Genomic DNA, 17,191 nt, shown 5'->3' with positions numbered 1-17,191 from the left:
TCTTTGAAAGCACAACTGTCCTCAATAGGTATAGTTGTACGCTTAGCCAGGGTAGAAATAGCTCCCTCCACCGTAGGGACTGCCTGCCACGAGTCCCGCATGGTGTCTGATATGGGAAACATTTTCTTAAAAGTAGGAGGCGGAGCGAACAAAATACCTGGTCTATCCCACTCCTTAGTAACAATGTCCGAAATCCTCTTAGGGACCGGAAAAACATCAGTGTAGGCAGGAACCTCTAGAAATCTGTCCATTTTACACAATTTCTCTGGAACTACAATAGGGTCACAATCATCCAGAGTCGGTAAAACCTCCCTGAGCAATAAGCGGAGGTGTTCTAATTTAAATTTAAAAGCCGTCATATCTGAGTCTGTCTGAGGGAACATCTTTCCTGAATCAGAAATCTCTCACTCAGACAGCAAATCCCTCACCCCCAACTCAGAACATTGTGAGGGTACATCGGATATGGCTAATAAAGCGTCAGAGGGCTCAGCATTTGTTCTCACACCAGACCTACTGCGCTTCCCCTGCAACCCAGGCAGCTTAGATAAAACCTCTGTGAGGGTAGTATTCATAACTGCAGCCATATCTTGCAGGGTGAAAGAATTAGACGCACTAGAAGTACTTGGCGTCGCTTGTGCGGGCGTTAATGGTTGTTACACTTGGGGAGAATTAGATGGCATAACCTGATTCCCTTCTGACTGAGAATCATCCTGCGACATACTTTTAGTAGCTAAAATATGTTCTTTGCAATTTATTGACCCTTCAGTGCATGAGGGACACATTCTAAGTGGGGGTTCCACAATGGCTTCTAAACATATTGAACAATGACTTTCTTCAATGTCAGACATGTTGAACAGGCTAGTAATGACTACAAACAAGCATGAAAACACTGTATTTAGTGAAAAAAATAACAATCTTAAAAAACGGTACTGCGCCTTTAAGAGAAAAAAGGCATACACGTTCTGCAAAACTGCTTTAAAATGCACCACATTTTAGCATGCAGACTCAATGTGTGTAGTTAAGTTTGCCCCACAAGGAAATTTAACATTTAACCTTTAATGTGCAAACTGGATTGAAATGAGGCCTAAATCAGGAAAAAAAAAACAGCACCTTGCCACAGCCCTGATGTGGCGCCTACCTGCCCTCAGGGATAGTAAATATGGGGTTAAAGCTTCGATTTGGCCCAAAACATCCACAAGGGCCCTCAGGAGTTGGAGCTTGCTGCTTGCTGAGTGAAAACAACTGCGCATCTGAGGCGCGAAAATAGGCCCCGCCCATCTCACTCGATGTCTCTACAGCCTCAAAGAACCGCACCAGAGTGGTTTTAAACTAGCCATATGGGTTCTGAGACCCAAAAAATAAGCCAAGTGTACCCTCAATAAAGTTGCCCAAAAACGTTATTGCCCACAAAACGTTAACAGCACTCCCAGTTCATAAAACATTTGCCCACAAACATTCAAATTAAGTGTCAACCATTTTTTAATTAGCCCCTTATGCAAGCTTAGTAATGCCTGTCTATAGCTCTTAGGATTACTGCTTACCCTTACCCTCATGGGGATACTGTCAGCCTTTCTGAAATACACAGTCTCTCCAGAAAAAATGACTGAACATACCTCACTGCTGTATAGCATGAAAACGTTTCACACACTGAAGTTTCCTGTACTCCTCAGCCTCTGTGGGAACTGCACTGGATCTTAGTTACAAATGCTAAGATCATCATCCTCCAGGCAGACGTCTTCATCCATCTGCTGCCTGAGAGTAAATAGTACACACCGGTACCATTTAAAACAAAAAACTCTTGCTTGAAGAAATTAAAAACTAATATTTTATCACCTCTTTCACTTTACCCTTCCTAGTACTTAGAGTAGGCAAAGAGAATGACTGGGGGGTGGAGCTAAGGGAGGAGCAATATAGACAGCTCTGCTGTGGTGCTCTTTGCCACTTCCTGTTAGCAGGAGGATAAATATCCCACAGGTAAAGGATGAATCTGTGAACTCGTCGTACCTTATAGAAGAAAAAAAAAAGCAGACGCAGTTATTTTACATTGACATACATACACATACATAGAGAAAAAGAACATATTCCGTTGCGAAAACATTTTCTCAATATGAAATATTCGCAATTCATTTGAGAATACGTCAAGGGCTTTACGCAACATATTATGGTTTTTGTGTGGTTTTTTTTCTATTTGTCTTCTCCATTGACTTCTATGGGGAATACATGAAAGCTCACACAATTTGGCTCTTTGCATTATGCGGCTTAACGCGAGCGCAAAGTAAAAAGACAAAACGCGCGCAGGTTTTTTCGCAACTGATTTGCCAAGTGACTTGTTCTTGCCCCATGTGAAGTAAGAATTTAATCATAGCTCATAGATACGCCAACCATTTTGCTGTTCTATGAAACGCTTTATAAGGAAGACACTATCAGCCGCAAACAACTTCCAACTAATATGCAGATGTAGCAACCTTCATTTAAACTAAAATAACTGATATTTGGATAATCTACATGTATAAAGAAATCTGCTGATTGTGTAACAATTTTACACTTTTTTTCACTTTAACCTTTTATATTTTAATAATGTTTGTGTCTAAAGAAAACTGCAGATTGTTCAACATTTTTTTTATTTATATCCTTTTTATTAACATTTTATACTTGGATTCTTTATGTGTTGAAACTGCATATTGTACAACAAATTAACTTCTTTTTTTATTTTGACGTTTTTATTAACATTTTATAATTGGATAATTTATGTGTCTAAAGACAATCAATCACTAATTGTGCAACAATTTCCTTTTTTCCATTTTAACCTCTTTATTAACATTTTATATTTGGGAAATCTATGTTTCTAAAGAAAACTGCAGACTGTGCAAACATTTTTTATTTTTAACCTTTTTTCTTTTCTTTTGCTGTTATAAAATACAAAAATAAATTAATCTCACCATCAATGTCCTTGCAACATTGCATCCCAGTGTTCCAGCTCCAAGTAATAAGCACTTTGCTGATATTACTTTATCTAAGTCCAACGTAGGCACTAACCGCCAGCGCATGAGTTTAAGATTAAGATCTACAGATGACTCTGCTAACCTATGGGGAAAAAGAAACATTTAATAAAAATATACATGGAGTTGATCAGTTAAGCACTAATGCATGAGGTCTAAACAATTTCTAAATACATACAATTTTCTAAATACAGGAAGCCCTCAGTTTACGGCGGGGTTAGGTTCCAGAAGGAATTGTTGTAAAACGAAACCGTTGTAAATTGAAACCCAGTTTATAATGTAAGTCAATGGGAAGTGAGGGAGTTAGGTTCCAGGCCCCTCTCAAAATTGTCATAAGTAACACCTAATACATTATTTTTAAAGCTTTGAAATGAAGACTTTACATGCTAAACAGCATTATAAACCTAATAAAATAATCACACAACACAGAATATATAATTAAACTAAGTTAAATGAACAAAAACATTTGCTAAACAGCATTATAAACCTAATAAAATAATCACATAACACAGACTTCATTTGCATTTTTCTGCAAACAGTTCTTTCTATGCATTCCAATCTGGACTGATTTATAGACAGGAAGATCTTGTTCCTTTGAAATCTGCTCGATAGCTCAGATCTGGTTAAACCGATTCATTTCAGCTTGCTTGGCTTTGCTGCAACACAAGCGAACAGCTCCACCTACTGGCTATTTTAATAAATGCACTGCTTCTCAATGCTTTTCAATAGCAGTCACATGACTGGGAAAAAAGGTTGTTATTCTGAAACGGTGTAAATTGAACCGTTGTAAAACGAGGGCCACCTGTATAATGAAGTGTATGTATTTAAAGGGACACTCAAGTCAAAATAAAACTTTATGATTCAGATAGAGCAGCAGTTTAAAGACACTTTCCAATTTACTTCCATTTTCCAATTTTGCACTTTTTATATACACACTTAATGGGGAACAAGATCCTACTGAGCATGTGCACAAGCTCACAGGGTATATGTATACTAGTCTGTAATTGGCTGATGTCTGTCACATGACACTGGGGGCCGGAAAATGGGAGGAAAAATAAATTTGTGAGATAAAAATCTACTGCTTATTTGAAATTCAGAGTAAGTGTTGTTGCCTTGTCTTTTTTATTACGTATTTGTTAATTACACAATTCTACTGCATTGAGTGGTTCTTTAATTGTACTTAAATATGTATATAAAATTACCATAAAACACATTTTGAAATACTTATTTGAAATAATTTGAAGTTTTTGAAACATTTTACCTTTTTGGATCCATACATTCACTAAGATTGACCATTCTTGGTCCCATTCCACCTTTTTGATTTTTTTCCCATCCAGCAGCTTTTGGGCATCCTAACATACACAAATAAGAAAATTAAAAGATCAGAGGTTCCAAAGAAACATGACAAAAAAAGTGCACAATGTCATTGATAAATTAGTATTTATGAACACATATTTTTCATCAATAAAAACAGACCCCCCCCCACCCACCCCAAAAAAAAACACCTTGTAGTTCTGGTGAACCCATATTTTAATGTGTATCTTTTGTTTTTGCTAAACGATTTGGAGAGAAAAATGTCAGATGTGTGGCCCTAATAAAAAAAATAAAAAAACAGGAAACAAATGCCACAACCAAAAGAAGAAAATATAGTCTATAACTGAGAGAGTCTTACTACAGTTCTATGATGAATGTGACAAAATAAGAATATATAATATATTCCATATTTCACTTACACTCTCTTAGAACCATATTCAAACTTGGTGGTTAAGTACCAAAGTTAACCAAATGAGAGTAAGGAAGGGCAAAAAAGGAGCAAATGGGCCATCGACAAACCTTCCTAACAGATGTTTGTCATAAACAATATCATGAAGAATGAAAAAGTCATAGCCCTGATGCAAAAATCTCACTTGTTTAAATATGGTATATTTTTCTTGAGCACTAAAGCCATATGGATCAGAGAAAGCATACAGATGGCCAAAGACTTTTTCTTTTCATTTTAACTTTTCCTGACACCAGAGAGAAGACAAACAGTTGATCAGTTTTCCTCATTTACTCTAACAAGTAGGCACTCTTGATCATTTCTTTGATTAAAACAATTCTTGGGATTAACACCTAAATATGGATGAAATTGTATAGGTAATTACTTTAAAAAACACTCTATGCAAATACTCAAAAGATTGTTGTTGCATATTCAGAAGAATTAAAATCAAGTCCCATGCAGGAGCAGGAAGTTTGAAAATAGAACAAATTGATTCAAGAGTCTGGGGATAAATCAGATATCATGATTAAGGGCAAATTTCTTCTGCTAAAAATGACACTGAAGAAATCCCGTCTTTACTGAAATGGCTAACTCATAACTACACTACTATGGAGAAACTCAAAAAACATAATTTATGTTTACCTGATACATTTATTTCTCTTGTAGTGTGTTCAGTCCACGGGTCATCCATTACTTATGGGATATATTCTCCTTCCCAACAGGAAGTTGCAAGAGGATCACCCAAGCAGAGCTGCTATATAGCTCCTCCCCTCACATGTCATATCCAGTCATTCGACCGAAACAAGACGAGAAAGGAGAAACTATAAGGTGCAGTGGTGACTGGAGTTATAATTTTAAAATTTAGAACCTGCCTTAAAAAGACAGGGCGGGCCGTGGACTGAACACACTACAAGATAAATAAATTTATCAGGTAAGCATAAATTATGTTTTCTCTTGTTAAGTGTGTTCAGTCCACGGGTCATCCATTACTTATGGGATACCAATACCAGAGCTAAGTACACGGATGATGGGAGGGACAAGGCAGGAACATTAAACAGAAGGAACCACTGCCTGTAGAACCTTTCTCCCAAAACCAGCCTCCGAAGAAGCGAAAGTGTCAAATTTGTAAAATTAGGAAAAAGTATGAAGTGACGACCAAGTTGCAGCCTTGCAAATCTGTTCAACAGAGGCCTCATTCTTAAAGGCCCAGGTGGAAGCCACAGCTCTAGTGGAATGAGCTGTAATTCTTTCAGGAGGCTGCTGTCCAGCAGTCTCATAGGCTAAACGTATTATGCTACAAAGCCAAAAAGAGAGAGAGGTAGCCGAAGCCCTTTGACCTCTCCTCTGTCCAGAGTAAACGACAAACAGAGAAGAAGTTTGTCTAAAATCTTTAGTTGCCTGTAAGTAGAACTTCAGAGCACGGACCACGTCTAGATTATGCAAAAGACGTTCCTTCTTTGAAGAAGGATTAGGACATAATGATGGAACAACAATCTCTTGATTGATATTCCTGTTAGAAACAACCTTAGGTAAAAACCCAGGTTTAGTACGCAGTACTACCTTGTCTGAATGAAAGATCAGATAAGGAGAATCACAATGTAAGATAACTCAGAGACTCTTCGAGCCGAGGAAATAGCCATCAAAAACAAAACTTTCCAAGATAAAAGCTTAATATCAATGGAATGAAGGGGTTCAAACGGAACACCCTGAAGAACTTTAAGAACCAAGTTTAAGCTCCACGGAGGAGCAACAGCTTTAAACACAGGCTTAATTCTAGCCAAAGCCTGACAAAAAGCCTGGACGTCTGGATTCTCTGCCAGACGTTTGTGTAAAAGAATAGACAGAGCGGAAATCTGTCCCTTTAGCGAACTAGCGGATAAACCCTTTTCTAAACCCTCTTGTAGAAAAGCCAATATCCTAGGAATCCTAACCTTACTCCATGAGTAACTCTTGGATTCGCACCAATATAAATATTTACGCCATATCTTATGGTAAATTTTTCTGGTCACAGGTTTCCGAGCCTGTATTAATGTATCAATAACCGAATCCGAAAACCCACGCTTTGATAGAATCAAGCGTTCAATTTCCAGGCAGTCAGCCTCAGAGAAATTAGGTTTGGATGGTTGAAAAGACCCTGAATCAGAAGGTCCTGCCTCAGAGGTAGAGACCATGGTGGACAGGACGACATGTCCACTAGGTCTGCATACCAGGTCCTGCGTGGCCACGCAGGCGCTATCAGAATTACCGATGCCCTCTCCTGTTTGATCCTGGCAATCAGTCGAGGTAGCAACGGAAATGGTGGAAACACATAAGCTATGTTGAAAACCCAAGGGGCTGCTAATGCATCTACTAGCACCGCTCCCGGGTCCCTGGACCTGGATCCGTAACAAGGAAGCTTCGCGTTCTGGCGAGATGCCATGAGATCCAGATCCGGTTTGCCCCAACGACGAATCAGTTGAGCAAATACCTCCGGGTGAAGTTCCCACTCTCCCGGATGAAAAGTCTGGCGACTTAGGAAATCCGCCTCCCAGTTCTCCACGCCTGGGATGTAAATCGCTGACAGGTGGCAAGAGTGAGACTCTGCCCAGCGAATTATCTTCGAGACTTCCAACATCGCTAGGGAACTCCTGGTTCCCCCTTGATGATTGATGTAAGCCACAGTCGTGATATTGTCCGACTGAAATCTGATGAACCTCAGTTTTGCTAACTGAGGCCAAGCTAGAAGAGCATTGAATATTGCTCTTAATTCTAGAATGTTTATTGGAAGGAGTTTCTCCTCCTGAGTCCACGATCCCTGAGCCTTCAGGGAATTCCAGACTGCTCCCCAGCCTAGAAGGCTGGCATCCGTTGTTACAATCGTCCAATCTGGTCTGCGAAAGGTCATTCCTTTGGACAGATGAACCGGTGACAACCACCAGAGAAGAGAATCTCTGGTCTCCTGGTCCAGATTTAGCAAAGGGGACAGATCTGAGTAATCCCCGTTCCATTGACTGAGCATGCATAGTTGCAGCGGTCTGAGATGCAGGCGCGCAAATGGCACTATGTCCATTGCCGCGACCATTAAGCCGATTACCTCCATGCACTGAGCTACTGATGGGCTTGGAATGGAATGAAGGACACGGCAAGCATTGAGAATCTTTGATAACCTGGACTCCGTCAGGAAAATCTTCATCTCTACAGAATCTATAAGAGTCCCTAGAAAAGGAACCCTTGTGAGTGGTAACAGAGAACTCTTTTCCACGTTCACTTTCCACCCATGCGACCTCAGAAATGCTAGAACTATCTCTGTATGAGACTTTGCATTCTGAAAACTTGACGCTTGTATCAGAATGTCGTCTAGGTACGGAGCCACCGCTATGCCTCGTGGTCTTAGTACCGCCAGAAGTGAGCCCAGAACCTTCGTAAAAATTCTCGGGGCCGTGGCTAACCCGAAGGGAAGAGCCACAAACTGGTAATGCCTGTCTAGAAAGGCAAACCTTAGGTACCGATAATGATCTTTGTGAATCGGTATGTGAAGGTAAGCATCCTTTAAGTCCACTGTGGTCATATATTGACCCTCTTGGATCATGGGTAGGATGGTTCGAATGGTTTCCATCTTGAACGATGGTACCCTTAGGAATTTGTTTAAGATCTTTAAGTCCAAGATTGGTCTGAAGGTTCCCTCTTTTTTGGGAACCACAAATAGATTTGAGTAAAATCCTTGTCCCTGTTCCGATCGCGGAACTGAGTGGATCACTCCCATGATTAAGAGGTCTTGTACACATTGTAGAAATGCCTCTCTCTTTACTAGGTTTGTTGATAACCTCGATAGATGGAACCTCCCTTGTGGAGGAGAGGTTTTGAAATCCAGAAGGTATCCCTGAGATATAATCTTCAACGTCCAGGGATCCTGCACATCTCTTGCCCAAGCCTGGGCGAAGAGAGAAAGTCTGCCCCCCACTAAATCCGTCTACGGATAGGGGGCCCTGTCTTCATGCTGTCTTAGGGGCGGGAGTAGGCTTTCTGGCCTGCTTGCCCTTGTTCCATGACTGGTTGCCTTTCCAACCCTGTCTGTAACGAGCAGTAGTTCCTTCCTGTTTTGGAGCGGAGGAAGTTGATGCTGCTCCTGCCTTGAAGTTACGAAAGGCACGAAAATTAGACTGTTTGGCCTTTGGTTTGGCCCTGTCCTGAGGAAGGGCGTGGCCCTTACCTTCCGTAATGTCAGCAATAATTTCCTTCAAGCCGGGCCCAAATAAGGTCTGCCCTTTGAAAGGAATGTTAAGTAGCTTAGATTTGGAAGTTACATCCGCTGACCAGGATTTAAGCCAGAGCGCTCTGCGCGCCTGTATGGCGAATCCGGAATTTTTAGCCGTAAGTTTGGTTAGATGTACTACGGCATCTGAAACAAACGCATTAGTTTGCTTAAGGGTTCTAACTTTGCTCAAAGCCTCATCCAATGGCGCTGTGCGAATCGCCTCTTCCAGAGACTCAAACCAGAATGCCGCTGCAGCCGTGACAGGCGCAATGCATGCAAGAGGCTGCAATATAAAACCCTGTTGAACAAACATTTTCTTAAGATAACCCTCTAATTTTTTATCCATTGGATCTGAGAAAGCACAGCTATCCTCCACCGGGATAGTGGTACGTTTGGCTAAAGTAGAAACTGCTCCCTCCACCTTAGGGACCGTCTGCCATAAGTCTCGTGTGGTGGCGTCTATAGGAAACATTTTTCTAAATATCGGGGGAGGGGAAAAAGGCACACCGGGTCTATCCCACTCCTTACTAATAATTTCTGTAAGTCTTTTTGGTATAGGAAAGACGTCAGTACACACCGGTACCGCATAGTATCTATCCAACCTACACATTTTCTCTGGAATTGCCACCATGTCGCAATCATTCAGAGCCGCTAATACCTCCCCTAGTAACACACGGAGGTTCTCAAGCTTAAATTTAAAATTTGAAATTTCTGAATCCGGTCTCCCCGGATCAGAACCGTCACCGACAGAATGAAGCTCACCGTCCTCATGTTCTGCAAATTGTGACGCAGTATCAGACATGGCTCTCGTGTCATCAGCGCGCTCTGTCCTTAACCCAGAGCTATCGCGCTTGCCCCTTAATTCGGGCATATTATATAATACTTCTTTCATAACATTAGCCATATCATGTAAAGTGATTTGTAAGGGCCTAGATGTACTTGGCGTCTCAATCTTACGCATCTCCCGAGCGGGAGACGCAGGTACTGACACGTGAGGAGAGTTAGGCGGCATAACTTCCCCCTCGTTGTCTGGTGATAGTTTCTCTATCGGTACAGATTGACTTTTATTCAAAGCAATATCAATACAATTGGTACACATCGTTCTATTGGGCTCCACATTGGCTTTTGAACATGATGAACAAACAGTTTCCTCTGAATCAGACATGTTTAAACAGACTTAGCAATGAAACTAGCAAGCTTGGAAATCACTTTCAATAAGTTTACAAGCAATATAAAAAACGCTGCAGCGCTTCAAAAATACAGATATAATTAAACAATTCTTAACAAGAAGTGTATTATTAGCAGAGGATTGCACCCATTAGCAAAAGGACGATTAACCCCTCAATACCCAAAACGGATAAAACGGATATCAATTAAGATTTAACGCTTTTAATCACAGTCAAACACACTGTCACAGATCTGCTGTGACTGATTACCTCCCTCAAAAATGAATTTTGCAGACCCCTGAGCTCTCTAGAGACGTCCTGGATCAAGGAGGAAGAAGCAGGAAGACTGTGCTAGAATTTTAACTGCGCAACAAGGCGCTAAAACAAGGTCCCTCCCACTCCTATTACAACAGTGGGAGCCCTTATATAACGGTTTCCATGCAGAAAATATATGTTAGCCATGTGGAAAAAAATCATGCCCAAAGAGATTTATCCCCAAAGTACCTCACAAAAACGAATAACATGCCAGTAAACGTTTTATTAAAAAACAACATTTTCCAATGTCATGCAAAGTTATCACTAAGCCTGCTACCAGTCGCTACCACTGCAGATAAGGCTTAAGTATTATTTCAGTTTTAACAGTATTTTCTCAGTCAAATTCTAGTCCCTAGAAAATAACTCGACTGCGCATACATTTATCAGCCTGATACCAGTTGCCACTACTGCATTTAAGGCTGTACTTACATCATACGGTAACAGCAGTATTTTCTTAGTCAATTCCATTCCCAGAAAATAATGTACTGCACATACCTCATTTGCGGAGGACCCCGCATGCTATTCCCAGTTTCTGAAGTTACCCCACTCCTCAGAATGTCGAGAACAGCCAGTGGATCTTAGTTACGCCTGCTAAGATCATAAAAAAAACGCAGGCAGTTTCTTCTTCCAAATACTGCCTGAGATAGAAAAACAGGACACTCCGGTGCCATTTAAAATAACAAACTTTTGATTTTAGAATAGTTAAGTAAAAACTCCAGCTCCTCTCGCGACCTCCTTTGTTGAGGGTTGCAAGAGTATGACTGGATATGACATGTGAGGGGAGGAGGTATATAGCAGCTCTGCTTGGGTGATCCTCTTGCAACTTCCTGTTGGGAAGGAGAATATATCCCATAAGTAATGGATGACCCGTGGACTGAACACACTTAACAAGAGAAATATGGCTTTCCGTCATTAGAGGCAGAGTAATTTGCTGTGACTAGTTTGTTTTCTTTGTCTTTCATGAAAAATACAATATATATTGGACCAAGGGAAGGGTAGCAACATCAATAGTTATTTCATCTGTATAATGAAGGCAGAAGCAAATGGGAGAGAACTAACAGTAAACAGAACGTATAAGCCCTTACTAATAAGTTGACTCTGGATATCAGGAAAAAAAAAAAAGTAAATAAAACTACAGGTCAAGATGGAAAAGATTTTATGATTTTAATGAAAATTAGATCTATAATAGCAAAACCTGCACTCATTTTTCAAGATTCTATATCTGTTTAAATGATGCTACAGGACTGGTGTAAAGCTGTTACAGTGCTAATGTTTAAAAAGAGAACCTGGGCTGATCCATGAAGCTACAGACCAGTAAGGCTGACTTAAAAAGACAATCTACTCCAGAATTTTTATTGTTTAAAGAGATAGATAATCCCTTTATTACCCATTCCCATGTTTTTCATATATTAATACTCTTTTTACCTCTGTAATTACCTTGTATCTAAGCCTCTGCAGACTGCTCCCTTATTTCAGGTCTTTTGACAGACAAGCATTTTAGCCAATCAGTGCTGACTCATAAATAACTCCACAGGAGTGAGCACATTGGTATCTATATGACACACATGAACTAGCATTGTCTAATTGATTTGTTCATCCAGGACATACTTGAAAATGAGAGACATCTCAATGTATCCTTCCTGGTAAAATATTTTATAAATAAATAATTGTCAAAAACTGTCAAAATGCACTGATAAAAGAGGAGGTTCAACGGCTTAGAAATGAGCATGAGCATACCTAGGTTTAGCTTTCCACAAAAAATACCAAGAGAACAAAGCAAATTTGATGATAAAAGTAATTTGGAAAGTTGTTTAAAAGTACATGCCCTACTGGAATCATGAAAGTTGAATTTTGACTAGACTGTCCCTTTAAGCCGTTGGAAAGTTACTAGAGGTTATTATAAGGGATGATATTTATGAGTACATTCATAAAAAAGCAAATAATGCCAAACTAATTAGATTAGATTATTTAAATGGTAGTAAGTGGGAACGAAGATAAAGTATATTAAGTAGACTTCATATTTTTGGATATTGCAAAAGCTTTTGACATTGTACCATATGAAAGATTATTGTACCGAATTAAGGAACATGAAACAGCTGATAGCATAGGCACCTGGATAAGCAACTAGTTAAAAGACAGGAACAAAGAATTGTAGTAAGCGGATCATACTCAAACTGGGCAAAAGCCATAACGGGTTTCTTAATGAACAGTACTGAACCTAGTCCATATTTTTATAAATAACCTAGAGGAGGAATTAGACAGTAACAGCCCTGTCTTTGTGTAAACTAGAGCTGAGCAGAATATTGCTTTGCAAGAGGTTTTGATAAAGCTAAAACCAAACAAAGTACTCAATGCCAGGTTCTACTCAGACATTCTCTTAAATCGTATTAGTTTTATGGAATAATGAGTAAAAAATAAATAAAAGAATATATATATATATATATATATAAACACACACACACACACATATATATATATATATATATATATATATATATATATATATATATATATATATATATATATATATATATATATAAGAAATAACTGCCAAATAAATATTTGTTGTTTTGAAATCCAGTGAGTGCTTATTCCTATTCAGATTATATATATATATATATATATTCTCAACTTTCATAATTTAGATAGAGTATATATTTTTTTTCTCCAATTTACTCCAATATCAAATAGTGCACAACCTTTTATATGCACACTTTCTGAGGCTCTTACTGAACATGTAGAATAGTTCACAGTATATACATATATATGCGTTTTGTGATTGCCTGTCACATGATACAAAGGACATAGAAAATGGAAGTAAATTTGATTTCATTGGAAATTCAGACTGAGGGCCCGATGCTAAAAGGATTGTCAATATAGCTCTATAAAGGTATCTGCATTGCACAAAAAAGCATTTTATAACACTTCATTTTGGGAGGAAATGATTCTCTGCCACTGGCAGAATGTTAAAGGTAACAGCTATCTGCAGCAAAGGTGAAATGCAAATGACACAGTACTAAATAATAATACAACTTACATGTTTCAACTGAAACTCTTTTCTTACAATAGTGAAACTTGGACATGAAGAATAAACCAATATGAGCTGTGGGATTATGGGTATATTGTACGTGTGCAGTTAGCGTCATATACTGTAAGTATTATACTCTAAAATACTATATTACATATTTAAAGGGATAGGAAAGTCTAAAGTAAACTTGTATGATTCAGATAGAGCATGTAAATTTAAGACACTTTTAAATTCTGTTTTTAAATGTACTTTGTTCTTTTGGTATCGATTTGTTTAAAAGAATATGTACATATCCTACACTAATGGGAGCTAGCTGCTGATTGGTGCCTCCACACATTTGTATCTTGTGATTGGCTGAGTAGATGTGTTCAGCTAGCTGCCAGTAGTGCAATGCTGTTCCTTCAGCACAGGATATCAAGGGAATGAAGCAAATTTGACAATAGAAATAAATTGAAAAGTTGTTTAAAATTGTATTTTCTTTATGAATCCTGAAAGAAAAAAACATAATTTATGCTTACCTGATAAATTCCTTTCTCCTGTAGTGTGATCAGTCCACGGGTCATCATTACTTCTGGGATATTACTCCTCCCCAACAGGAAGTGCAAGAGGATTCACCCAGCAGAGCTGCCATATAGCTCCTCCCCTCTACGTCACCCCCAGTCATTCGACCAAGGACCAACGAGAAAGGAGAAGCCAAAGGGTGTAGTGGTGACTGGAGTATAATTTAAAAAAATATTTACCTGCCGTAAAAAACAGGGCGGGCCGTGGACTGATCACACTACAGGAGAAAGGAATTTATCAGGTAAGCATAAATTATGTTTTCTCCTGTTAAGTGTGATCAGTCCACGGGTCATCATTACTTCTGGGATACCAATACCAAAGCAAAAGTACACGGATGACGGGAGGGATAGGCAGGCTCTTTATACAGAAGGAACCACTGCCTGAAGAACCTTTCTCCCAAAAATAGCCTCCGAAGAAGCAAAAGTGTCAAATTTGTAAAATTTGGAAAAAGTATGAAGTGAAGACCAAGTTGCAGCCTTGCAAATCTGTTCAACAGAGGCCTCATTCTTAAAGGCCCAAGTGGAAGCCACAGCTCTAGTGGAATGAGCTGTAATTCTTTCAGGAGGCTGCTGTCCAGCAGTCTCATAAGCTAAACGTATTATGCTACGAAGCCAAAAAGAGAGAGAGGTAGCAGAAGCTTTTTGACCTCTCCTCTGACCAGAGTAAACGACAAACAGGGAAGACGTTTGTCGAAATTCTTTAGTTGCCTGTAAATAAAATTTTAGGGCACGAACTACATCCAGATTGTGCAGAAGTCGTTCCTTCCTTGAAGAAGGATTTGGACACAAGGATGGAACAACAATCTCTTGATTGATATTCCTGTTAGTGACTACCTTAGGTAAGAACCCAGGTTTAGTACGCAGAACTACCTTATCCGAGTGAAAAATCAAATAAGGAGAATCACAATGTAAGGCTGATAACTCAGAGACTCTTCGAGCCGAGGAAATAGCCATTAAAAATAGAACTTTCCAAGATAACAACTTTATATCAATGGAATGAAGGGGTTCAAACGGAACGCCCTGTAAAACGTTAAGAACAAGGTTTAAACTCCATGGCGGAGCAACAGTTTTAAACACAGGCTTAATCCTGGCCAAAGCCTGACAAAAAGCCTGAACATCTGGAACTTCTGACAGACGTTTGTGCACCAGAATGGACAGAGCTGAGATCTGTCCCTTTAAGGAACTAGCGGATAAACCCTTTTCTAAACCTTCTTGTAGAAAAGACAATATCCTAGGAATCCTAACCTTACTCCAAGAGTAACCTTTGGATTCGCACCAATATAGGTATTTACGCCATATTTTATGGTAAATCTTTCTGGTAACAGGCTTCCTAGCCTGTATTAAGGTATCAATAACTGACTCAGAAAACCCACGTTTTGATAAAATCAAGCGTTCAATTTCCAAGCAGTCAGCTTCAGAGAAGTTAGATTTTGATGTTTGAAAGGACCCTGTATCAAAAGGTCCTGTTTCAGAGGTAGAGACCAAGGTGGACAGGATGACATGTCCACCAGATCTGCATACCAAGTCCTGCGTGGCCATGCAGGCGCTATTAGAATCACTGATGCTCTCTCCTGTTTGATTCTGGCAATCAATCGAGGAAGCATCGGGAAGGGTGGAAACACATAAGCCATCCTGAAGGTCCAAGGTGCTGTCAAGGCATCTATCAGGACCGCTCCCGGATCCCTGGATCTGGACCCGTAACGAGGAAGCTTGGCGTTCTGTCGAGACGCCATGAGATCTATCTCTGGTTTGCCCCAATGTTGAAGTATTTGGGCAAAGACCTCCGGATGAAGTTCCCACTCCCCCGGATGAAAAGTCTGACGACTTAAAAAATCCGCCTACCAGTTCTCCACTCCCGGGATGTGGATTGCTGACAGGTGGCAAGAGTGAGACTCTGCCCAGTGAATTATTTTTGATACTTCCATCATTGCTAGGGAGCTTCTTGTCCCTCCCTGATGGTTGATGTAGGCTACAGTCGTGATGTTGTCCAACTGAAACCTGATGAACCCCCGAGTTGTCAACTGGGGCCAAGCCAGAAGGGCATTGAGAACTGCTCTCAATTCCAGAATGTTTATTGGTAGGAGACTCTCCTCCTGATTCCATTGTCCCTGAGCCTTCAGAGAATTCCAGACGGCGCCCCAACCTAGTAGGCTGGCGTCTGTTGTTACAATTGTCCAGTCTGGCCTGCTGAATGGCATCCCCCTGGACAGATGTGGCAGAGAAAGCCACCATAGAAGAGAAATTCTGGTCTCTTGATCCAGATTCAGAGAATCCCCATTCCACTGACTTAGCATGCACAATTGCAGCGGTCTGAGGTGCAGGCGTGCAAAGGGTACTATGTCCATTGCCGCTACCATTAAGCCGATTACCTCCATGCATTGAGCCACTGACGGGTGTTGAATGGAATGAAGGACACGGCATGCACTTTGAAGTTTTGTTAACCTGTCTTCTGTCAGGTAAATTTTCATTTCTACAGAATCTATAAGAGTCCCCAGGAAGGGAACTCTTGTGAGTGGAAAACAGAATTTATGCTTACCTGATAAATTACTTTCTCCAACGGTGTGTCCGGTCCACGGCGTCATCCTTACTTGTGGGATATTCTCTTCCCCAACAGGAAATGGCAAAGAGCCCAGCAAAGCTGGTCACATGATCCCCCCTAGGCTCCGCCTTCCCCAGTCATTCGACCGACGTAAAGGAGGAATATGCATAGGAGAAATCATATGATACCATGGTGACTGTAGTTAGAGAAAATAATTCATCAGACCTGATTAAAAAACCAGGGCGGGCCGTGGACCGGACACACCGTTGGAGAAAGTAATTTATCAGGTAAGCATAAATTCTGTTTTCTCCAACATAGGTGTGTCCGGTCCACGGCGTCATCCTTACTTGTGGGAACCAATACCAAAACTTTAGGACACGGATGATGGGAGGGAACAAATCAGGTCGCCTAGATGGAAGGCACCACGGCTTGCAAAACCTTTCTCCCAAAAATAGCCTCAGATGAAGCAAAAGTATCAAATTTGTAGAATTTGGTAAAAGTGTGCAGTGAAGACCAAGTCGCTGCCTTACATATCTGATCAACAGAAGCCTCGTTCTTGAAGGCCCATGTGGAAGCCACAGCCCTAGTGGA

At 40.2% G+C, this 17,191-nt stretch overlaps 1 protein-coding gene across 2 annotated transcripts in view; it reads right to left on the bottom strand.

Moving 5' to 3' along the window:
* Positions 1 to 17,191, bottom strand: part of ATG7 (autophagy related 7) — a 582,165-nt gene that overhangs the window by 337,122 nt on the left and 227,852 nt on the right. For both annotated transcript variants that reach the window (XM_053721092.1, XM_053721093.1), the window contains 2 exons: positions 4,261 to 4,351; positions 2,940 to 3,084 (listed from right to left, as the gene is read on the bottom strand). In XM_053721092.1, coding sequence (XP_053577067.1) covers positions 2,940 to 3,084; positions 4,261 to 4,351 — 236 coding nt within the window. The remainder of the gene's footprint in view (positions 1 to 2,939; positions 3,085 to 4,260; positions 4,352 to 17,191) is intronic.

The sequence above is a fragment of the Bombina bombina genome, chromosome 7 (genome assembly GCF_027579735.1).
Source record: "Bombina bombina isolate aBomBom1 chromosome 7, aBomBom1.pri, whole genome shotgun sequence".
Lineage (NCBI taxonomy): Eukaryota > Metazoa > Chordata > Amphibia > Anura > Bombinatoridae > Bombina > Bombina bombina.
Note: the sequence above shows the minus strand (reverse complement) of the source record. Positions and strands in the feature narration are given on the sequence as shown.